The sequence below is a fragment of the Podarcis bocagei genome (genome assembly GCF_964188305.1).
Source record: "Podarcis bocagei genome assembly, chromosome: 2".
NCBI classification, from domain to species: domain Eukaryota; kingdom Metazoa; phylum Chordata; class Lepidosauria; order Squamata; family Lacertidae; genus Podarcis; species Podarcis bocagei.
In genome coordinates this window covers 92,424,226-92,449,415 of record NC_138126.1, presented here as the reverse complement: position 1 = coordinate 92,449,415, position 25,190 = coordinate 92,424,226, and the positions used below count along the sequence as shown (strand labels likewise).

Sequence of the window (25,190 nt, the reverse complement as noted above, 5' to 3'; positions counted from 1 at the left end):
TGGGGGGGGGGGATAGTAATGGGAAGAGGGTGGAGTGGTGGAAGGCCCAAGGCAGAGGACACCAAGGGGGAAAAATAAAAGAAAAGAAGAGAAAGGAAGGAAGGAAAAAGAAGAAAAATACAAGGGACTTCCAAATTTCTGTCTGTCAGTTAAATAAAAGAAATTATTCACACTAGAATGACATCAAACTGATCTACTTTCTGTTAGGCAATATTCTCCCAGTCTTCTGACCCAAATGTCTCAAATTAATTCATTTTCCTTTTCACCCAAAAAGTCCAAAAGCGATTCTCTAATTATTGTTATTTGTAAATGTTGGCAATAGTTTTTTATCCAGCTAAATGTATCCTTCAGTTTCCAATGCAGTTTAAGTAATTATTCAAACAGTAAGAAGGAGAGAGAGAAATTCTAAAAGCTGAGGGTGTTTGATTTATGCAACTGGGCCTGACCCTGGATCTGAAGTTTGGATGCTGCTATCCCTGTGCCGGGCGCGGGTGGCGCTGTGGGTAAAACCTCAGTGCCTAGGGCTTGCCGATCGCATGGTCGGCGGTTCGAATCCCCGCGGCGGGGTGAGCTCCCGTCTTTCGGTCCCAGCTCCTGCCCACCTAGCAGTTCGAAAGCACCCTTAAGTGCAAGTAGATAAATAGGGACCGCTTTATAGCGGGAAGGTAACGGCGTTTCCGTGCGCTGCGCTGGTGCTGGCTCGCCAGAGCAGCTTCGTCACGCTGGCCACGTGACCCGGAAGTGTCTCCGGACAGCGCTGGCCCCGGCCTCTTAAGTGAGATGGGCGCACAACCCTAGAGTCGGACACGACTGGCCCGTACAGGCAGGGGTACCTTGACCTTTTTATCCCTGTGCCAGCCAGCCAGGCCTGTGGCATCACCTCCCATGTTTCAAGTGCGGCCCAAGGGGGGGGGGCAGGAGAACCACCTGAGCTGAATGGAAAGAATGTTAAGGGCACCTCATCCAGGTCCATCTTGGCTGTTTCTTAGTGCAGACTCAGGACATGGTGCCTGAGTTTTCACAACTGTCACCTGCCATGAACCACCATTGGCAGCAGATATGTTCTCAGCTTATGAAAATATTTTATTCTCTTGTTAATTCTGATTATTTCTGCTGTTAAGACAGTGGGGTTTAAAAAAAATAAATAAAGTTTTTCATAATACAGAAAGAGAAAAGAATCTAATCTAAATTCTTTTATTCTATGATTCTGTTTTCTGAATTTTTGAAGCACCTTCACTTGATTCCAATAAATTTTGACAATGTCACCTAGCTACAGTGGATATGTTCCACCAGTAGTGGATACCAGTGGCTGTTGTCCATAATGGCTGTGTTCTGCCTCAACCACTGGAGGCAGGAAACCTCTGCATGACAGCAGTTGCTGTCACTCTTAGGACCTGCTTCTAATTACCCACTGCAAGAACAGGCTGCTGGGTGTAGATGGGCCTTTGAGAGAAATCCTTTATGTGGAAAAAAAACCCCACAATATTTGTTTTTCGGTGGGGGTGGGCTCTACCTTTTATTATTTGAATTGTCTGTCGTGTGGCAATCACTGCTGGTATACTAATGACTTTACATTTCCTCCCTTATCTTTACAATAGATAAGATGTTATCCTGTCCATTTCACAGCTGAGGTTGAAGCAGCGATTTCTTCGCTCGGCAGACACTGTGCATTTTGGAGTCGGACGCTGGCAGAAGCCGGCCCAAAACAGAATCCCCGTTGGAGGAGCGCGCTTTCCGAGGACACAATCCCCGGGCTTTATAAAAAGCGTCTTGAGCAATCCCGGCCTATAGGGATGCCCAGATGTGTCCGTAGAGGGCGAGAGGCGGCGATCTGAGTGTTCAATCAGAATAAGCGACCCAGAACCAGGTCCAAGTCGCCAATACAGTGGTACCTCGGGTTACATACGCTTCAGGTTACATACGCTTCAGGTTACAGACTCCGCTGACCCAGAAATAGTACCTCGGGTTAAGAACTTTGCTTCAGGATGAGAACAGAAATCGTGCTCCGGTGGCACGGCAGCAGCAGGAGGCCACATTAGCTAAAGTGGTGCTTCAGGTTAAGAACAGTTTCAGGTTAAGAACGGACCTCCGGAACGAATTAAGTACTTAACCCGAGGTACCACTGTATAAGCCGGGGAGCTTCCTCTGCGCTCCCCCTTCCATGATGGTTGCCGACTTGGGCAGCTGCACCATCCATGCCCCCCGCGGCCGAAACAGGAACATTTTTTTGTGCTCGCGGGGTGGGGGCTCTCAATCCAGCCAGCTCTATCTTGAATTACAGAAACGCGGGCAAATGAGGATGAACAACCGGGTGGTGCTGGTGGTGAGACTCACCGGTTTTTCGCAGCAGCACCATCACCACTAGTGAACAGAGCCGCTCATTTCTGGCTCTTTTCGCGTTGAAAGAGCTCCCCACCCCGAGCAGGAATGGATGCTCGGCGCTGCTGTTGCTGCCTCCTTTCCCCTCCGCAGCCCCACTGCGCGGCCGCGGCAAGGTGCTCCGTAGCGCCCCCACCCGGCGCAAGTGGGAAAGCGGCGGCCAGGAGGCGGAGACTCCAGTTCCAAGCGCCCCAGGCCGGGCAGCCGCAGTCCGAGCCGCCGCTTCTCTTCCAGCCTTGTCAGCAGCGCAGCGCGTCGGGATCGCCGCTGAGCTCGGCGAGGGAGAGAGGGAAAAGAGAAAGACGACCAGCTCAGCATGGCCGGCCGGGCGTGGGTCGGGAGGCTGCGCTGAGCACTCGGGGCCGGGCGTGCTCGCTCGGCGGCTGCGCTTAGCCAGAAAGGGAGAAAGTGACGCTCCTGCTGCTGCGCCCCCGAAGGATGCAGGAGGCGGCGATGTTGCTGGCCGGGGGCTGCCCCCCTCCTTCCCCGCCGCCGCCGCTGCTGCTGCTGCTGCTGCTGCAGTGCTAGAGTCCTCGTCTCCCCCCCCCTCCTCCTCCTCCTCCACCTTCTACCTTGAAGAAGAAGGGCCATGTAACTGCCTCCCCCAGCCCGGGATAGCCACCGATCTCCCCAGCTCTCCCTCTCCTCCTCCTCCTCCTCCTCCTCTTTCCCGAGCCCGTCGCGGCGCTCTTTGGCCAAGGGCGCAACCATGAAGAAGCAATTCAACCGCATGCGGCAGCTCGCCAACCAGACCGTGGGCAGGTAAGGGAGGAAAGTGGTTTGGGGCTGGGGGGGGGGGTCCAAGGTAAAAGCACATCGCCTCGGCTTCCAACGCCCCTTTCTGCCCCAGCGGACGCTGGTGCGCCAAGGAGCGGTGCGCGGGAGGGTGTGGGTTAGGTACCGAGTGCAAATCATCCCCCTCCCCGTCTCTAAACTCGGTTTGTTTCGAGGGTTGTTTTGGTGAAGCTGCCTCCATTACATGTTTTGGTTTCTATATTCCTTCGGTCACAGCTTGTGCATTCCCCTCCTCCAATTTCCTATGGTTCTTCCCGCCTCTCTCTCTCTCTCTCTCTCTCTCTCTCTCTCTCTCTCGTTTACACACCCGCTGAGAGGCTGCTGTGGTTATATTGGGAAAGAGATCTTCATCCTCTGACTGCTAGCCTATGCTTAGAAAATGGAAGGGCTTCTTTCTGCTACCCCAAAGCCCTTACCTGAGGCTTCAAGGTGCTTTCTATGCTGCCTGGCCTCTGCTGGGTTTGTTCCCCAAGTAGTTTTATTCAGGAAGCTCTTGCGGTATGAAAACTCTGCCAGTTCCCCTCTACTTGTATAGGTTTTATCAGAACCAGCTGCTGACAGGCAGGAGGGACAGGTAAGCAAGCTAACAGAAACCACTGGAAGGCATAAAAAGTCTGGCAAGGGGCAGTAATGGCATTTAGCAGACTTTGCCTACCGAGTTAAGACTGTGGTCCTAACCTCACTTAGCTGGGAGTAAGCCCTATTGGTTACAGCTGGACTTAGTTCTGAGTAGACATGGTTAGGCTTGCAGCCTCAAGCTGGCAGAAAAATCTCCCTGGAGAGTCAGCTGCTCAGACTATAGCTATGGGGTGTCCTTTTCACCTCAGTTATTGCTTATCTCAGAATTTCTCTCTCTCTGCTCACCTCAGGATTTATTGCTGTTTATGCTAGCGAGAATCAGCTGTTATTGGTTGGGGAGCTGGCCTAGCTGGCTTTCGCTCAGCAGCTGGCTTTTGAAGGAAGGAAGGGCCGGTGAGCCCTGCTCCTGCATGATAAGGGAGACTTGCTGTTGGATATTGCAAATCTGAGCATCTTTCTTCTGCCCTTGCTGTGGCGGCCAGGATCAGTCTGGACCTGTGAGAGTGCTGTGCAGGCTCTGATATGCTGGCTGGGCCTTCTATTCACAGCATTTGCTTGCTTTAATAGGAATGCTTGCTGCAAAACCTTTTGAGAATTATACCATGTCTAGATAGAGGTTCTCTACCCCCCTCCCCAATCTTATTCCTGAATTATGTCCCATTTTTGGGGAGGGAGGAGCTATGTGGCTTTCATGGAATGCTATAACACAGGGGGCAAAAATTGTCTGGGGAGAAATCTCGCTGTGCTTTGCAACCTATTTGTTTGATTTCTTTTCTTCTCCTGACAGCCTTAATGGGGGGAACAGGGGATGCGCTGAGCAGCTCTTCCAGTGTTATGCCTGCGGACTGTCCAGATGGGCAGTGCATCATTCATTCGCGCCAATCTATCCAGCTGACATGTGTCCATCTTTGCATCGCTTCCTCTAGCAGCTGTGAGCACTGGCTTTCCCTACAGCCTCCGGGGATGGCTAGCCAAATGGGTCTGCCTCTATCTATGGTTTGCAGTATTAGGGAAGTTTTTATTCTTCATTTCTCCGGATATTGCAGCCTGGCCCTGTGCTATGGCTCCATTGCTAGCATGCCTTTCTGGTAGTTGACTCAGTCCTTGTTGAGAAATCCGATCACGTCAAACTTGGGTTTAATTGTGGTAGCAGAGGTGGCCCTGCTGTGCAGGCTGCTTTTGATAAGTGTGGTGAAAAAGCTCTTCTGCACAGGCAGCAACAATCCCACCCCCAATTTAGTGGTCCATTTCGAATCCCCAGGAAAAAAATGACTCTGCCTCTGAAACAATGAGGTGGGGTTGGCTTGTTTTCCTTTCTCGGCAATCAGTTGGTGTAAGAAACCAAATGCCTTATTGGTCAGTGACTTGGCTGTGAAAGCAGGCGGCTAGGCTGTTTAGCCGAGGGCATGTGTGCTACTTGATGGGGAGACGGCTTAAGGCATTGGTTCTGCTGTTGCAAAGCCTGTCAATGGGACTGTGGAGCCAACAGGCATAATAGCAGCCAATTTGCTGAACAAATGACCTACATTAGACATTGTAGTGGGAGGTGGCTTGGTTGGGGAGGAAACCGATGGGCATAGATGTAATTATACGATGTGCAAAGGTAATGTGACAGGAGTCATGTGATGGGTTGAAGCTCTATCTCTTTTGCTTGTTGTCTGAATAAAGGTACCACTTCGACCAGCACTAAAAAAAAGGGGGGGCATCCATTGTGAGCCAGAAGGATGCACCTAGTTTTCATGTTAGTTGCATATAATAACATTTGTGTGCACGCAGTTGGTGACCTCAGGCCTAGATGTATTATGCATTTGTGTAGAGTCCTTTGTCTAACTTTCAGCATGAATAGCTGCTTTTAGATAAGCAGCAATTAATTGCCCTGATCCAGCTTATCCACATGAGCCATGCATATTTTGGCTGTCCCCAGTGTGACAACCTCTCTTTAATTTTGGGTGGGGGCGGTGGCCAGGGGGAGGGCAGTTGAGAAGAACAGATATTTGACAGACCTGCTGAAACTTCCAGCCAGCTGATGTGACCAAAAGGTTCTGTTATTGACTATCCCTGGGTTTCAAAACCATGACTCAGATCTTTAAAATCACATGATAGGTTTAGAACCAGTGAGATTATATAAATCCTAGTTCACTTTTGTGCATTTTCCCATTTGTGGGAAACAAAATTGCTCTTTCTGGGAGCTTTTCTGCTGTCAGTGTTAACTTCCACTCCTTCTGTTCCTATTTCTATTAGTAAGCTGTTATTTCTGATTAAGTATCTGTCAGTTCTTAGTCACTTTGGTGCTATTCACTATAGTTAAACAGGATGCCTCATAGACAATATCCCTTATCTTGTTTTGAGTATGTTTGTGTGCACGTGTGGTAACAGATCTTGGGCATTGGCTATGTTGGAGCCTGGCCACATGGCAGCATTGCATGCATAGAGACTGCACTGTCCCTCAGTTACTTTGTTTGGAGTCTGTGAGTTTTATATTTATTTTCCATGGAAATAGGATGTATGATAGATAACCTTATGGCCTTTGTTCTGCTTGGGATTCAAAGATATTGAGAAAGAATTGCCGTTGAGTTCACAAGGCAACTTGGCTTGTGTTGGAGACAGTGAGAGAATTTCAGGTTCAGGTTCATTTTGCTACCTTTCTACTCAAGGCAGTTTACAAGCTGAAGAAACAACAACATATGACAACAAAGATCATACATCATATAACAATGCAATCCAATACAAATAAGCCATAATAAGATATGACTTTAAAATAAACAATTTATATTTATTAATGTAATATTCAACAATCCATTAGCATATAATAATACACAACAGCATTAACTCTCAAAATATCTGCAAACAATAATTAAGCAGAAATTCACTCTCAACAATTACATTGAATAATTACTAAACTACAATCAATAAAAATAACAGCAAGTCACAATACCAAATACATAAAATGCATTACACAATACAATACATTTAAAAAACATTGACTTGAGCAACTATTATGAAATTATTTTTGAGAGGCTGAGATGTTTTGTGGTTGTTAGAACACTAGTTTGAATTAGGTGGTCATTAGATGGATAAACCATGTTAGTTTTGCGCTCTGTAATACAGAACAAGAGATAATAAAATCATAGAATTATAAAGTTGGAGGGGATCACAAGGGTCATCTAGTCCAAGCCCCTTCAATGCAGGAATCTTTTACCCAGCGTGGAGCTCATGCTCTACCAACTGAGCTATCCCTTCACTTGGCAAACTTCTGTTGCACTGTATATATAAAGGAAATTTGGTTCCACTCATAATGGTTGGATGGGAGGTTGCTGGAGCCAGCGATTGCAGACCTAGAAGGGAACAGTTGTGGGGAGGATGTCATTAGAGGCTTCGGTCTTGCAAAAAGTGTCCACCTTCAAATTATATTCAGACTTTGGTGTTCAAGCTGGCAGTATATACAGGCTCTTTTTCATTAAAGCTCTGAAGTGCAGGCAGAAAATGCAGTAGAAAGTGGAATTGCTTATGGCTTCCTATTGTACTCTTTTCCATCTCTGTGCATGTCCTCAGTGGCAAACGGAATGGGTTCTTTCCATTTCTCTACTGCATTCTGATGCCTCATATGGAAAATCAGGTTGCTGGGTGCTGCCCATGATGACAATAAGCTAGAGAGGAAAGGGCTTCCCCTTGCACCTCTTCATTTACATAGTACGGTGGCCTTTGTTCCCAGGAAGCACTGAGAGGGATAGGGAGCTGGCCTTCTAGATGTTCTTCGCCCCAGCCAGCATAGCCAGTGATGAAGGATGATGGGATCTATAGGTCAAACAGTATCTTGAGAGCCAAAGGTTCCCCATCTCCGATGTAGGGTGTGGATGTGGTTTATGGAGTCTCCTTAGATCGTAACAAACCTTGCTATCTTGCATGACTGCCATTGCCTGGTGACAGTTCATCCTTTCCTCACTTTCTCGGTTGGGGGGGTGTTCATCCATCTTATTTTCCTTTATATTCAAATTTCAGGATAAAATGAGGGAGGAGACACAAGGGTGTGACAACAGCACATTTTGTGGGCCTCTGGTACCACTGAGAAGATCTCCTTTCCCCTTACTTTGCCTCCATGCATTACCTGCTGCAGGAAAGCCTCCAACACCCTATGCTGTAACACATGCTCTAGCTGTGCACTGAGTGGACATCTCCACTGAGCTGTGAAATAAAGGAGGCACTGGGTGATTATTTCTTTCCTTTGCATTCTAACCAGCTTTGATTTGAGGCTTCTGCTTCCTTGACCATCACAAAAATCTATAAGAACTATGGCCCATGCCTAGCATCCTCTTCTCACAGTGGTTGACCAGATGCTTGTGGAAAGCCAGCAAGCAGGATTCATGCGCAAGAACACTCTGCCTTCCTGTGGCTTCCAGCAACTGGTATTAAGAAGCATTGCAAATAGCCATCGATAGCCGTCTCTTTCATCATACCAGGTTGCCAAGGGAACCTTCCTTTAACAAGGGTGAGCCAAGGAGCCAAGGTAATCTTTCTCTCAGTTAGACAGACAGACACACACACACACACACACACACACACACACTTTCCTGGATTGGCATAGTAGATACTGTTTTTCCCCCTCTTGCATTTCCTTAGAACTTCCTTCTTTGATTGGACAGATTAAGGCTGTCACTTGCTCTGCAAAAAAGAGATGGAGAGATGAAGGCAGAGGAGACCATGTTAAGTTAATTTGCATCCTTTCAGCTATGTGTGTTCCAACCCTCTCCCCTTCCACAAGTGCATCCTTCTGGAAGGATGGTGTTCCTCCCTCCCTCTGCCAGAGTATAAGAGCAGTAATGGCTAATCTGCATTGCAATCTCTGCCTCTGCCTGTCAGATCTTGACCTTTTCTGTATAAAACAGAGGTGAAAAGCATAATAAACAACTTCCTGGCAATTTACTGTGGATAGCTTTTCTATCAAACTCCTTTTTTTTTTAGTGGTATGAAGCTGGTTTCAATCCAGATGCAACAGAAACCCTGGTTAGTCTTAGTGGGTGAGGTGGGTGTTTGCTTTGGAGAAGAACTGGGACAAAAGCAGTCCCACAGACCACAGTTAATTCCTTATTGGGCTCTTTCATATGAGCGTACAGAATTCAGGTTGGAGTATTTGTCCACTTAGTCCTGTAGTGTCTACTCTGACTAGCAGAGTTTAGCTTCTCAAGAAAGATGTTTCACATCACCTGACCCTTCTAACTGGAGAGGCCATGCATGCAAAATGTGTGCTCCGTGACTGAACTATGGTCCCTGCTCCTTTTTTAACATTTGCATTAGCCTTCTGAACAGGGTTATGGAAGTGGATCCAGCCAGCGGGCCAGATTATTGAGTTCCCCCACCCTTGGCAGGCTGTTTTGATTGGTGGGTGGAGCCTAATGACCTGTCAGTCATAGTGATGCCAAGTGATCCATGCCACAAACCAAGCCCAGCCAAGCAAGCCTGGAAGTTACCACCAATCAGCTAACTGGCACAATCTTCAAGCTCTACTACCTGCAGGGGTCAGCTACACTATTGAGTTCCAGAACTTTATGGCATAGCCAATCCCAGCTGCCTTGCTCTGGCCACTGACAGCTACACTGGCAACCTCACCTCCACTTGCCCCATATCTGCCATCATACATATGGGTGGGTGTGCTTTGAGGATAGTGGCCTCACAAGCCAAACAGAGACTTGTGCCAGCCCTAATTAGACCCATGGGTCCCAGTTCCCACTGGCACGCTATAGAGTTTGTATGCCTCTGGCTAGCATATGTTGGGGGATTAACAAATAGCTGTATCAATCTCAGCATCATTCCCCATTTATGAATTTCTCAGTAGCATCTGTCTGGCCTTTGTGGACTCACAGCACGCTGAGGCACATGGACCATTGATCTGACCCAACATGGCAATTCTTAATGTCTATGACATTGCCCTGTTCATCTCTTGTAGCAACCTTAGAAAATAACAATTTTTAAATGGCACAAATTTTCATGGACTGCAGGCCACTTCTTTGGATGCATGGCTGTTTTCCTGGATTACAGGTACACACATAATTCTTTGTAAGGCTGGATGGGAGAGGAATAATAAATGGTGAGGTCAGAAGGAAATGGAATGCAGGAATTACCAACAATGATAATTGCATTATTAATGGTAGCTTCTCTCTCTCTCTCTCTCTCTCTCTCTCTCTCTCTCACACACACACACACACACACACACACACACACGATAACATAGACATCCTGGCATTGATAAGCTGATTAACACATGCAGCATGGCTAGAATGGATTGTGTCAATTATTGGATGCCTTCTGAGGTCTGTCACTTGTGGTGGTGCATTGAAAACAGGTGTGGGCAATAAGCATGGTTGGCTGGGGGTTCAGGAAGAGAGCAATATTCTCACTCCCTCTCTCGCTCTCTCTCCTGCTCCCCTCTCCCCTTGAAACACACCATATGCAGGTTTAAAGCCTACACCACTATGACTCTAAGCAAAGATTAGATTCCACTGAAACTTGGGAAGCGTTTCGTCTTCCTCGATTCCTACATTTTTCTGTTTCATTTACTAAGACTCCAGGCAATAAAATGCTGAAACTGTATGCTAAAGGAACACCAAAAGGAGATGTAGATGACAGAGGAAATGGGCTATTAGGGGATGGTTCAGATGGTTGGAAAGGAGCTTTGTGCAGCAGAGAGGCTCCCTCCACCCCTTTAAGCAGGTGGTTGCCCAAAGACCATCAAATACATTACGTGGTAACATTCCTGCATGCACCAACTATATTCTTGAGGAGCTTTCAGCCATGATGGTGGTTCACATGCAGAATGTCCTGTGTGTTTGGAGCAGGGACTGAGATACTAGGCACCAGCACTGGGCAGAAATGTTTTGTGCATGCACAACACTTAGGTGTAGGAGAAATCATGAAAACCTCATGTAGGTTTTTGTGTGTGCCACATACAGCTCTTGCACCATGTATGTATAAATGCATGCTGAAGAGCCACAGCTAGTCACAAACTCCTAAATGCATGAATGTGCATTGGATTAGATGCATGTTTATGCAGCTTGTGCAATGATCTACCACGTGACTTTCCTGTTGCTGTTATTTCCTCCTTTTTATATGCTTGAAGCAGTCCAGCCCCTCAGTTGCGTCCAAAGTACAACTTTCCAGCTTAAGTGTTGGGGCTTGTTGCTGCCCTCGGCTCCTTTGGGAGGAAAGGCAGGAAATAGACTGAATAAGTAATTGGCAAGATAGAGCTGGGTTTGAGTTTTTAAACCCTAAGCTACTACTTGGGGTTTGCAACCAATAAGAAGCAGGCCATTCAGGAATTCAAAATTGGTCATGAAATGATATAATATGTGTGAAATGATATGCATGCCCTTACCCCAAACAGCATACATTTGACTACTTCCATTTGCCTGGCTCTTAAGGCTTTCTGCTTGCAGCAGTGCATTTTAAAAGCAAAAATAGTCAATTAAAAAGCAATAAATAAATGACCAGTTAAAACATACATCACCATCCTTTGTCAAACCTTTGCCAGTTGGCTTAACTCCTGCTGTCGAAAGCTGTCTCCTAATATCAAAGTCTTGCAATGTGTTCAGAAGATGCACAGACTCAATATTAGCCAAATCTCCGGGGGGGGGGGGGAGTTATGGAACAGCTTCTGTTAGAAAACCTTTTCCCCTACATGGAGTACAGGAATATAGGAAGCTGCCTTCTACCAAGAACTGATCCATCTAGCTCAGTACTGACTGGCAGTGCCCCTACAGGATTTCAGACAGAAGTCATTCTCTGCAGTTTGCCTGGCCAAAAAGCTCACACCCAGAATGTATGTGAAGGGTCATTGTGGGTCACAGTCTGTAATGGCAGCATTCATGTGAATTCCTATAGGGTTAGGGTCTCTTCTGTTTCTTAATTTTATAGGGTGTGGTGTTGCCCTAAATAGTGTTTTTTTAATACCATAAAACAGAATTTAATTAGTGATCCCATTGATGACCTTCTTTCACATGCACTTTGGGAGGACTTGGCATGCTGCAAAGGACATTTAGCTCCCTCAAAAAGAATTCAATATTTTGACTGATTCTGGTGATGTAGGTCAATCAGTGTGCGTGTCCTGGTCTGCATCATGCCATCTGAGCAGGTCAATGTTTAGCAGAAGTCACAAGGAGCATTTTCTTAATTTTGTTATGACTTCACTGTTTAATATTACATTTATAACACACTTTTCCTCTAGTGAGCATCAGTAGCCCCTTTTATCTTCACAGCAACCCTACCAGGTAGGCCATTCTCAGAGATAGTGGTGGTTCGCCCAAGACTGTCCAGAGAGGCTCTATGATTTTCTCTCTCCATTAGTATCCTCATTAGTGCTGCCAGATCTTGTTTTCATACTCCAGAAAATAAAATTCATGCTCCTAATGGCAGCTGAGCAGCTTAAAAGCTCCTCTTGAGATGAGAAAGGAAACCCTGGAGCAGAATTTAACTGTTCCACAGGTTGAGCCTGCATTACACAGGTTCCCAAGGTCATCTGGGTGTAAAAAGGGCACACCATAATAACCTTCAGCCCAGACTTCCAAACAGAGGCTCTGTGTCACTTAGGGCTGCTTGTGCAACTTGCCAGAGCGATTGTGCATCTATGTGCACACAGGCAAAGTTATGAGAGCTTGTTTTGAAGCTGGACTTGACTGTATTTTCCCGGGTAACTTTTTACAGACAGCATGCGAGTTCTGGTACTGGACACAATTTGAATATGTGCTGCTACACATAGTGGTGGGTGGTGGTTGGAGGGGGGAGAGAGAATGAATCATTTACCTACTGAACAGATTAATTTGGAGGCTATGTATTTTCTATAAAGCGTTGCTGCCTCAATTGCACTGCTTTCTTTCCTCCTCATTCTCTGGTATCTCCTTTAGCTGAGATTCCTGCATTGCAGGGAGTTGGAGCAGATTGCCCTCAGAATCCCTTCCAACTCTATAATTCTGTGATTCTATGATTAAGACTCCTCTCCCCCTTATTTGTCTATTAGGAAAAGTGTTCTGATCATACCAATTTCATCGTTGGAGATGGCTGGAATCGGCTTTGTCTAACAAGGAGGAAGTATAAATTAATTCAGCCAGATCCTCTTCCATATTGCAACTTGCTTGTGAATTTCTCAAATTATGAACAATTATTAGAGTAATTAGTCTTGGGGAATAAGTAGTTGGGCTTTTTCCAGCTGTGAGAATCAGTATAAATGTGTTTGAGAAGTAAGGGCTTCTTCTTATATAGCCCCCCCCCCTTTTTTTCAAAATGAAGATGACAAATCTAATGATCAAATATTAATGGCTAAATGTGATGAGGATTTTGCTTTTGGATTTGAATATAAGACACACAAGCACTTTCTGCCTGCCTTGGGGAAATGGGAAACACAGTTGCAGTAAGCATGTACAAATTAGCAGCTGTTTTAGAGTATGTAGACAGGGAGTAAACAAGAACCCCTCAGGGATACTTCCAGGCAAAGAGCTTTTCCCAGAAATTGCAGCAGGGAAACCTGCCCTAACTTTGGAGGGAACTCCTGCAGTTCATTCGCAATTCTGACAGCCATCTGAATCAGCTCTTCCCCGTCTCCATCCTCCATCTGTTGACCCCTGATATTTTAGGACTCCAGCTCCCATTAGTTATAGACAGAATGGCCTGTGGTCAGAGATGATGAGAGTCCAACCACATCTGGAAGGCACCAGGTTGGGGAAGAGGCATGGAGTGGTGAGAGATCAAGTCCATTGCCGCTTGGTAGCTGTCTTCCAAGGAACTAGATCAACCTTGTCCAATCTGATGCCCTCCAGATACTTTGGATCATCCCTGATCATTGGCCAGTCTGGCTGGTCCAAAACATCTAGGAAGCATCAAGCTGGGAAAGACTCAACTGCATGGGTCAACGGCCTCCATCAGCCCTTTTCATGTGCTGTTGCAGACAGCACATCTGCCACAGCTTTGAGGAAGACTAAAGAAACAGGCAACCGCTACACAACACATCAAGCCAACAGCTTGTCGGAACATGAGGCTGGTCCGTACTTTGTATCTGAGTCTGCGGTTGCACAGTAGAGGTGTTTTGTGACATGCCAAGCAAGGCTCTTTGCCAAGGAGCCTGCGATGTGTGGACTGAGTATAGAAAAGGTTCTGCAAGGAACCTGATTTCATAGCACCTACATGTTGCACCAAATGAGGATAACTTGCAGCCCTTGGCCATTAGCTGCAGAGCCCACCAAGCCCCAGGAGAGACCTTTCCAATCCCCTGCTGCCCAGTTTATCAGCCATCAGCTGGGTGCTGAGGAGAACATTACTCTTCCTGTGCTGTGGGCACAGCAATCTCTGCTGCCCAGGGATTGCTGAGGAATGAAGGTTTCATACTCCCCCCGCCACACACACACATCAACCCTGATACAGCCTAAGTGAGGGGGGCAGAGAAGGGAAGATATATGTTGAAAGGGGAAGGTGAATAGTACTAGACACAACCACTGCTGCATGTGGTTCTTGGGAACAAAAAGCCTGCCTCAAAATCCAGCAAGCAGAGGATGGAGAGGAAATGTTGGCCAGATAGGGGTGGGTGGCTGATATGGCCAGAGAACAAACAGGGGTCAGAACTGTGATTTGCTCATCCTTCCTGCTGACCAGGAGAGCACACTTCAATGTGACTAGCCCCAGTTCTCAATTTAATGTCATCCAATTGGCACAGAGTGAAGTTCAGGACCCTTCCACCCACCCTGGGTAATGCCGTGTGCCAGGGCAGATTTGCTCCCTTCTCTTTGACTCTCCCCACCCCCACCCACCTCCTCTTTCTTTTTCGTCTGTGCAAGCAAGTTCATTCCATTCATCACATGAGCAGCACTGCAGATATTAATTTAATGTCACACGTGGCTGCAAAAAAAAAAAAAAAATGGCTCTAGACCCACAGGAGTTTCCTTGGCAAATGCAGCATACATCGAAGAGTGGAGAGGCGTTCCTTTAAATAAATCATCCACTTCAATAATTGATGTGAGGAAACCATGGTGAAAACTTTGTGCAGGGAGCTGAGGGCAGAGAGGAGAGGCCTGCAAATGGGCCTTTCTTTATGATGACAATAACAGAAGCAGGTGGGACCTGGTTCATATTAGTAGGGCTGTGTTGAGAAGATGCAAGTTCAGCCCTTTGGGAGATCCATACTTCTGGGGAGATATTGGATATGGTTAATGATGATATAAATGAGTTTTCTGAGAAGCTGTTAATTTAATGCTTCCTTCCCCAAAGGCAGGTTAAAGGCTTTTGGACCCGACGTCTGAAATGAGAATAGCTGGCTCCCTCGTATGGGTGGGGGAATTGAGATCCATTTTGTTTGCATTGGTTCTGTGTCTTTCCTTGAGAATGAAGTTTTTAATAAATAAATAAAAACTGCCAGAAGTATGACAGCAAGAGTCCCACTAGTGATAACCAAGTGTACTTGCACTTACAGAAATTAATAATGTCCATGCTGGTATATATAATGCCAGTGGCAGTCATCTTATTCTTATTATTTATAGAACACCATCAAAGTGCATAGTGTTCTACAGAGCAATACAAACAAAAAGGGAGATCGTTACCCAAAGTAGCTTGCAGTCTAAAGACTGACGGTGAGGGAGACAATAAACAGGGAAGGGAGGGAGGCAAGGTGGAGGAGACCAGAATAAGGAGGGATGGATGTGAATGGAGGCACAGGGTGGAATCCAACATGGCACTGAGGCCAACGTTCTGTCAGCACAATGATTTTATTAGGAGGAGGACTCATTAGTAGAAGACATGTGCATGAGCCTCTGCTTTTTCAGCGGAGGACTAGGGGCTTATCAGTTGAAGTATTCAATGGGAAAGGTGAAGTCTGAGAAGGGAATTTGAAGGAAGGTGGAGGCAAGAGGTTGTTCAGCAGCAGAGGTGTTCTGGGAATGAGTTCCTGGCAAGTCAGGACCAAGTTGGGCTGCCCCCAGGTGCACAAGTATCTTACTGTCAAGGGATCAAGTCAAGGCTTTCTGGTTACTTTTCTTTGGGCAGCGTGCCCAAGGGGAAGGCATTGCCCCTGCCCAGTGCAGTGCTCCATAGTGAGGCTTTAAGGGGGTGCAGAGATGATACGTGTGAACTTCTATGACTGAGCATATTGCATCAACTTAGGTGTGGGGAAGTCCCTGGGTAAACTGGTTGCCTGAGACTCCTAATGTGCAAGGGATGCCCTGTACTTCACAGTATCAGAATTCCTTTGTTGACAGCCCCTTGCTGACATGTGATGTTTGTAGACTGCAGTAGAAGGACTTTTATCTCTTGCTGACTTGGCACTTCCCTCTTTGATTCTGTGAAAAGCAGGAGGAGAGTGTTATGAGGTCCCGTCATACCTTGGAAGTCGAACGGAATCTGTTCTGGAAGTCCGTTTAACTCCCAAAATCTTAGGAACCCAAAGCGTGGCTTCTGATTGGCTGCAGGAAGCTCCTGCAGCCAATTGGAAGCTGCGGAAGCCCCGTCGGACATTCAGCTTCCAAAAATAGTTTGCAAACCGGAACAGTCACTTCTGGATTTGCGGCATTCGGGAGCCAAAACGTTTGGGAACTAAGCTGTTCCAAAACCAAGGTACAACTGTACTTTGGAAAAGTGATGTGGCAGGGAAGGAATTGTGCCAATGCCATTCCAGCCCCGTGATTATGGCTTCAGCAGAGTTGCACCAGTGATCACCTCAGCCTTTTCTCTGGATCTCTGGCTTGTTGCTTAGGTCCTTGCTTTGGCTTCAGCCTGAAGCAGTCATTTGCTGCACATCCCATGGAGTTCTTGTGAAGCAGCATGGAATCAATCTTGCTACCTCAGGAAAATTGCCTTCTCTCTTACTGTGGACATTTTTCAGGGCACACTGAGTTGAGTATGTGCCATATGCCAGACATTGGGCTGGTACAAGTAGAAACAGAGCATAGCACTTTGAGGAAAGATTTTTGTGAATTCTGTTCCTCTTGAACCTTATAAGAGGAAACAATATGCCTCTAAGGACATGCAGATATGCCTCTCTTGGTGGGTGTGGGAACCTCATGCCTAGGTGCTGAATGTGGCCCTCAATATCTCTCTGCTTGGCCCTCAGAGATCTCCCCAGACATGTGCCCTCCCCAGACCACACCCCTCACAACTGCTGCTCTGCAATTTCCTTAAGTGCTTCTGCCTAGCTAGAATATGGTTGTGAACTGTGATTAAGCCTCTTTGTTTGCCTGGATGGAGAGACGTGAATGTGTTTGAGTGAGAAAAATCGGCTTTTGTATGGCTGGAGTCTAGACTACTGTGTAAGAATCACATCTGGTGCTATCCCCCCCCTGTTTTTTGCATTGGGACCCACCTACCACTGGCAAGTGGCCCCCAGAAGGCAATGTGGCCCTCAGGCTGAAAAAGGTCCCCCAGCCCTGGTCTCAGACCAGTTGCTGCCTGACATAAGTAGCATGCAGGCCTGAAAGTCTGTCTTTGCCCTGTTGCCTCTTGTTACATTTTATTTATTTCTTGGATAACCCCTCCTTGTTTCCCATTATTCCATCCTTTGTTGCTTTCTTGCACATTTTGTAACATGCACTGAGATTGCAAGGGAGTCTCCGGGGAATTGAGTAATGCATTAATGAGCTAACAGATTTTCCAGAAGATGCCTGAAAAGTGAGCCCACAATTGGCAAATCCACTTAGGGTGAAGTGCGAGCTGCCCCACTTTTCCCAGCATGTCCTGGGGAGAACAGCTGGCACTCTCATTTCTGGAGCTGGAGCTTTTTCTTTCTTTCTTTCTAGTATTTCTTAACAGAGAGTGGATGTGCTTCTTGAGCCCCGGGGAATGTCATGTTCCAGAAACAAAAGAGTGTGTTTTGCATTCTTTCCATCTATTCGGTGCCTGCCTGAAATTTGCCCCCTCATCTGCTCAGCTTTTCAAGCTCTGCCTTCCTCTTGTATCCAAAGGCTGTTTTGAAGCAATGCCAAAGCATTTTGGGCACCCAGCAATCTTAATTTCCTTACCTGGAGTCTATGTGGAACTTTGGACTAGACAGTGGTTTTTGATTGGCTGATTGGCATGCACTACACTTTACATATCTTTAACCAACTCTGCCCCGAGGACCTGGTGACTATATCAGAATCTAAACCAGGTCTATAGTACAGAAATGGAATGAACCATGTCAAATGTAAAACTGTCCAGCAATTGCCTGTAGCCTGGACTGTAAAAGCTGGCCCATATAGAAAGATGCTAAAGTGCTTTGACTCAATTCTGAGAAAACAGAGTAGTTGCCAAGAACAGAAACATAAAAAGCTTCCTTATGCCAGGTAAAACTATTGGTCCATCTAGGTCAGAGTATTATCTATGCTGACTTGCATTTCTCTATGGGTTTCAGGCAGGGTTCTTTCTCAGCCACAGATTGAGATGCTGGGACTTTCTACATGCAAAGTATTTGCTCTAAATCCCCCAGAATGCTGTTCTGTTTGGTTTCATCCCAGTGTCTTGATAAGAAAATTAGGTAGAGATGAGAAGGTACACTTTAGACTACAGTCCTTCACACATTGTAAAGGTAAAGGGACCCCTGACCATTAGGTCCAGTCGTGACCGACTCTGGGGTTGGCCGAGGGAGCCGGCGTACAGCTTCCAGGTCATGTGGCCAGCATAACTAAACCATTTCTGGTGAACCAGAGCAGCACACGGAAACGCCATTTACCTTCCTGCCAGAGTGGTACCTATTTATCTACTTGCACTTTGGCGTGCTTTCGAACTGCTAGGTTGGCAGGAGCAGAGACTGAGCAACGGGAGCTCACCCTGTCGCGGGGATTTGAACCGCTGACCTTCCGATTGGCAAGTCCTAGGCTCTGTGGTTTAACCCACAGCGCCACCTGCGCCCCTCTTTACACATTGAAGGAGTAGTAAAACCAGTGGCCTGCTCAATGGTTTTAGCCTTGAATTTTGGGAGGGAGGAGAAGCAACAGCAGCAATGAAACACTAGGGACTGAGCTGTCCTCAGCCAGTTCTGCTTGCCTGTAACAATGAGAACGACAGATCATGCCCAGAATTCCAGCAAACTCTTCTCTCTGGTTCAAATTAGCAGCTGAAGCTCATCCAATTAGATTCCTCCCCACCCCCAAAGTACCAGGCAGATGTGTTCTTACAATAGGACATTTCCAGCCTTTCCGAGTTGCTAGCCCTTATGGCTGCAGAAGGGCTAGAATTCCCACTGAAATCCCAGAAGCCAGAGAGATGGCTTCATAACGATGCACAATTAAAAACCCAACAATCAATTTCTGAACAAATGATGCAAAATGAGGAAGCACATAGTTTAGTTTATTTATAGAGGTTGCACAATTTGGGGTTTTCTTGGGGCAGAATTTGAATGGCTGTGGCACAGAATTATAATTTTTGTTCAGCATGGAATATACGTAGTCTTGCCTGTTCAGGAGTTTTGGCAGCATCAAGCTTAGAGATGGAGGAGCAATGCTCCTAGAATTTTCTTTGTGGGGAAAAAAATCCTTCCTGATCCTGTTCTGCATAAAAAATTTAATGTACCGCTACATCCAGCTACATCCCTGTCAGAGCTTTGCTGGCAATGTGCATGCAGAGTTGCAGCCGCTGGGGACGAAAGCAGCAATTTATGACTGCGATGTATATTTCATGTGGCTTTAGTGCTTTTCCTAGTAAGAGGCACACTACACAAGGAAAAACTTGAGTGCTAAAGCATTTTCTTGCGTCAGAGGAGCAGGCTTCAGCCAGCCAATCTGAGCCAGAAATCCCTACAATGTTTGTTCAATACTCTAGCTGCTGTGTTTACTACTCAGAGTCTTAGAAATCAGAAATGTCAGAGCCGCCATCTTCACTGCCTTGCCCAGCAGTGGCTTTCCCTCGTTGCTTCAGGGGTTAAAAGCTTTTGTGATGACAAGTAAAATAAATAAGTAAAATGGGTCTGCTAGGGAGGATTATCCTTGCCCCTGGTGGCTTGTTACTGCTCAAAAGATGGATGAGTGTCTTTCACTGTAATATGTATTCCAGCTTGTGGGATGGGGAACAAGAATCTTTGCCTTCTTCCTTCTATTGTTGCCTCGTAATTTTATTCCTCTAAATGTCACAAGAACTTCCTCTTCTGTTGCAACCCTCAGCTTTTGTCCACTGGAAAATGATAAATATTAATCAGAGAATTATAGAGTTGGAAGCGATCCCAAGGGTCATCTACTGAAGTCTGGGTGAGTGGAAGGGAGCCCAGGAAAAGCTGCAATATTTTGTTCTAATGAGGGTTCTCTCAGACTGCAATTCTAGACAGGCTCACTTGGGATAAAGTTTTATTGGACATGCTGGGACTTGCAGAGGATTGTACCAGGTGTGGAGAATTTGTGGCACTCTGGATATTGGTCTACAACTGCCCTTGTGGCTGACCACAAGTTATGCTGGCTGGGACTGAGGGGAGTTGTGGCCTTCCAAACGCTGTTGTACTGCAAGTTCCCCATCCCTTCTCAGTACCAATGATGACTTCTGCAGGTGGAGTTCAGAAGAGAGAACAAAGTCTGGAACACTGGTGTTCTTGGGAACTGGTTTCCTCAAATAAGCTTTGTTTGCAGAGTTAACCAGCACTTCCATATGAATATTGCATTTAGCTGTATTTGGTCCCCAACTGAGAGTCCAGAGGGAAGTTTGTTTGTTTGTTTGTTTGTTTGTTTGTTTGTTTGTTTGTTTGTTTGTTTGTTTTAACCTGCTGCTGTTTTGTTTTGTTTTTGTTTTGTTTTAAAAAAAACTATTGTTATGGCATTAGCAGATGCAAACACAGGTCCAGGAGGCTGTGGAACTTTAAAACCACAATATGCAGTAAACTCTGTGGCTTTCCTGGAGATGTGTTAATGGTATAAGTGGAAAAACACACATAAGACATCAGGAAGCACCCATCCAATGAGCCACCCAAAAGAGAGACAATGTCTCATGATGCTGATGAGTTTTTATTATTAGTTAAATGGCCTTCTACAGAGGCTTTCTACCAGCGACAGTATATGTATAATATATTTGTCTGTCTCTGATAGAGAGCCAATGCAGAAGGTCTTTTGGCTGAAATGCCTAGGGCTATTAATAGAAATTGATCGGTGTCTGGAGACACTGTCTCTCTTTTTAGCATAACTGTATATAAGTTCTGTGTCTGCTTGCCTGCTGCCCTGGAACCTCTGCCCTTGTTAAAACTGTGCTTGCCTGTTAATGGGTTTGTGACTGCAATGAAGCCATTGGGGGTCAGCTGGATATCCATCGGACAACTTTCTTTCTTAGGCTTCTCCATGAGGCGTTTCCAAACTGTAGCCCACGAGTTTCACTCAGGTCATCTGCAGCACATCTGTGGATTTGTGGCAAAAGAAGGCATTGAATATTCATATTGATTTTTAATAGGCATTTTTGTTGCTTCTTCTAATATTGTACTACATTTGGAATTCTGTGGAATTCAATCTGTTGCAGCGATGAAATACAATATGTAAGAAGCAATAAAAGTACAATTAATAATCACGCAGCAGCTACAGCAGGTAGAAAGATCATTATGTACACCAAGCAAGTTTCAAGAGGCCCATGGGCAAAAAAATAAACAAATTTGGGAACCACTGTTTTACAGAGTCTGTGGCCTTGACCTAAGTATGTTTATGCATTATATTTATGTCCTACCTTTTATGGGAGAGGCTAAGATAGTAGTGATTGGACAAAGGTTACCTCAGCTCCATGGCTGAGTGGGGATTTCAACCTGGTTCTCCCCAGTCCCAGCCACTCTCATGACTGGCTCTATGGTTATACCTCATTCTGTGTCTAGGATCCTCCATTCAATCATTCTCACTATTGGCCCTTCATGTTAAGTTGCCATCCAAGTCTTCCTTCCCACATACCCAGCTGTGTTGTTGGATGCACACTAGTGACTAATGTACCAACAGGGTAGACCATCCTAGTTTTAGGCATTGGCTCTGCTGTTGTAGTGTGGAGACTGTCCTGGAGCATATTCTTCCTTGGAAGTTCATATAAGGCTGCATGGCTTATTTGCTATGGCTCAATATATTTTGCACCTGGTCTCTTTTCTTACCAGCTGAACTGCTGATAAATTGAGCAAACCTGAGCAAATGGCTCAGCTTCTCAGCTTCTCTCTGAAGCTGTTTTCTCTCTTCTCTACTCAGCCTCCCCTCCCCCCTTGCCTCTTCAAAGTATGCAGCTCCCCTCAAATTGGGAGTGTTTGGCTGAGAACATTTAGCTGAGCTCTGCGTCCTTAGATTTATTCTCTCCCATCCGCGACTGAAGAAACATAATCTTCCTCCATGCTGTTCTGTCCCCAGTCTTTACCAAGTCATCAACCGCCTGCCTCCTCTTCTCCCCACCCACTGCCTTAAGGTCATGAACCTTTTCATTCCTGAAATATTTGATTTTAAGTCTTTAGATTTTAAATATCTCATGAGAATCTGTGAGGGGGAGGGATTACGGAGCAGGCGAAGGATGATTCAGCTCAACAATGTAGCTGTGGTCGGGTTTTACTGCTCTCGTGTGGTGTCTAGGATTCAAGAGTTGCCATGGCATTTCTGATTCTCAGAACCATGGGGAACTGCTCTGGTAGGCCTGAATTCTGTGATTACTTTTAGCAATTGCCCTCTCTTAAAGTCTCATCACATGAATCAGCACCATTTGTGTAGTTTTGACCCTGACTAGCCTCTTGGCTCTATACCATTATACCCAGTTCCTTCAACTTTTCCTCACAGGAATTGTTTTCCTGTGACCATCTTTGTTGCTCTCCTCTGAACCTGTTTCTCTTCCACTAAACCTTTTCAAAATTGTGGTGATCAGAACTGGACACAAGGAGAATAGCGTGAACTTGGAAATTCAGAAGGCAAACGGCACAATTCGCTTTTGTGGCTTGAAGAAAAGCCAGGAACTATAGCACTTGGTGGAGTAGAGCAAGAAGAAATCCTAGATATTTTGTTGTTTCCTGTTTGGTATTTGTGCTTAAAACTAATAAAACAGAACTACAGAGAGAGAGAGAGAGAGAGAGATGGTATTGGTGTACATAAATGACTTGGGGCCAAAGTACTTAAAAGAGCACCTCTCCCAATATCTACCAACCAAAGCCTTTAGGTCTTTGTGGGAGACCCACCTTGCAGTGCCACCTGCAGGTATAGCTCACTGTGTATTGATGTAGGATGGAGCCTTCTCTGCTATGGCACCCTGGCTGTGTCATGCCATCCCTATAAAGATGCAGGTGGTCCTTGGGCAGACTTCTCAGCATCAGTTGAAGATGCACTTGTTCCTTCAAGCCTTTGGAGAGTAAATATTATCTGGAGTACAACAGTTACTATTCTGTTTACTTCTCTATTGAAGATTACTTACAGTAGTAACATTTCTATATGCTCTTTTTATGTTTTAATAGTTGTTGTGTGATACCTTGTATCTCGTCTGATTACTCTGCAAGTCACATGGGATGAAGGGTAGTTCCGAAATGAAATAAATAAATAAATAATGAATGGTGGTGTCCAGATCTGATACCAGAAGCATGACTTTCATAGTGTTTTGTGAAGAGCCATTATTTTGCACCTTCACAGTGCCCTGTCCAAGGTGCTGACAAATGGACCACCTTGTTTATACTGGACCCTGCAGTACTTGCCATCACTTCTGTTTTACCTGCTGTGACCTAAACTTGACTCTGTCCTGCCTGTCTTGAACTCCCCTTACTAGATGTGACTCTGCCTTATCTGTTGTTATGCTGCTCATCCAGTAAGTGCCACTGTGCCATTATCACTCAGGTACTGTGCACACCCTACGTTAGCTGTGCAAATGCGAGACTGAGGGCATGAATAGCTATAGCCAGATGTAGACCTTTCAAAATGTGTGCTTTCAAAACCAGGATTGCAGGAGTTTAGTTTCTTCTTATGCAGAAGAAAGTGTGGACCCTGGACCCTGAGAGGGCAGCAGGCAGCCTACTTTATGGACCAGTAAAGGACAGAGGGCCAGGATTCATGTGTTTGTTTCAGGTGTGGCTCCCTGCATTGCCCTAACCTCTCCTCTCCTCCAGGACTTTAAACTGCAGTCAACCTTTCAGCTTAATGGATACTGTGGAAAGGACCATGGACTTCTCTGTGACCATTTCCCTCACCATCTCATCAGGGAGCAAGCAACAGGCCACTTACCTCCTTTTGGCTTAACTGTAGGGTTCTACCATTGTTGGGCTTATGTATGATGCTGCTCTCTGCTGCCAGCATTCATCAGAAGCATGAGGACTGTGTGCATATGCAGTATTTTCTGTCACAGCAGGTTAAGAGGGTGTGCATGGGTGATTTGTTTGTTCAAACACTACTTTCTTGCATACCTCTATGGGTATGCGGGTAGGAAGGATTTGACTGAATGCTTCCTGCTGTTTTCTCACACTGGGCATCTGCATGTGGGACATCCCATTTGAAAATAGGATGCCCCCACTTGCTCCATGGCAGCTGGGATTCTCCCACCACCCATCCTCAACCTAGAATATGAATCCAACCCATTTAGTGTAGAGAACAAAGATCTTCCTGAACTGAGAAGCCACTTGGTCACATGGAACATGCTCAGCTTCTTTGTTTTCTTACCATGGGGAAAACAGAGCAGATGAGAGTAGGAGATGAGATGAAAAGCAAAGGTGGCATGGGGGCGGGAATGAGCCTCTCCAACAAGGAGAGAACATTCTCCCTACTAAGCCACCTACAAATATAGCTCTTAATAGAAAAGGCAGCTCATTTGGAAGTGCTGTTTTAGCCACACGTTTGCTGCATGTGCCATTGCCGAGTCTGGATCTGCTGTATCTGGCTCAGGAACCTCTTTTTTAAAAGAAAGAAAGAGAGAGAGAGAGAGAGAGAGAGAGAGAGAGAGAGAGAGAGAGAGACTCTAAACCGTAATTTGTTTGTGAACAGCAACCAGCAAACACTTAGAAAACTGGTCTTAGTGACTGTACAGTACTTACCATGATTTAATTGTCTTTGAATGAAATCTCATTGTTAAAGGAGGACTCCAAAGATGACCAATCTAACAAGCTATGTTATAACTGTACCATGGTAAAGATCTAATCAAATGTGTGCAGGGGAGATACATGCTTTTAAATGAACTGTTGTCTGTTGAAAGCTAAGCAAAACAATCTACGAAGCTGGTTAAAAATGGAGAGTAGAAGAGAATCATGCTGAGTTGGTGCAGTCTTAATTGAAGTAATAATAATAATAATTAGCAGTGTGCATCAGAATTGGATGAATCATGAAGCAAGGCAGCTCAGGTGAAGCAGGATCTGCATGAGTCAAAATGGGGGTTGGGGCCGAAGCGCTTCATGGTCCCTCAGCAATCCAGATATCAAAAATTGCTGCAGACAAGCTCTGCTGAAAGCAAAATTAATGTGTCTCACCTTATTACAATGCCAGGGTAGTGAGATGGAGCAATTGAGAGCAATCACTAGAGTGGTGGCAAGCCAGATGACGAGCTCCATTGACAGT

General features: G+C 45.8%; 1 protein-coding gene across 9 annotated transcripts in view; it reads left to right on the top strand.

The window, feature by feature from the left end:
• The first annotated feature begins 2,540 nt into the window (after positions 1-2,540).
• The window catches only part of ARHGAP44 (Rho GTPase activating protein 44), an 89,032-nt gene continuing 66,382 nt past the window's right edge, over positions 2,541-25,190 (top strand). For 3 of the 9 annotated variants that reach the window (XM_081184449.1, XM_081184452.1, XM_081184447.1), the window contains exon 1: positions 2,543-3,141. In XM_081184449.1, coding sequence (XP_081040575.1) covers positions 3,089-3,141 — 53 coding nt within the window. In that variant the 5' untranslated portion in view covers positions 2,543-3,088. Of the gene's footprint in view, positions 3,142-25,190 lie in introns of all 9 variants that reach the window. The other 6 variants (XM_081184455.1, XM_081184454.1, XM_081184448.1 and 3 more) reach the window with 4 other exon arrangements.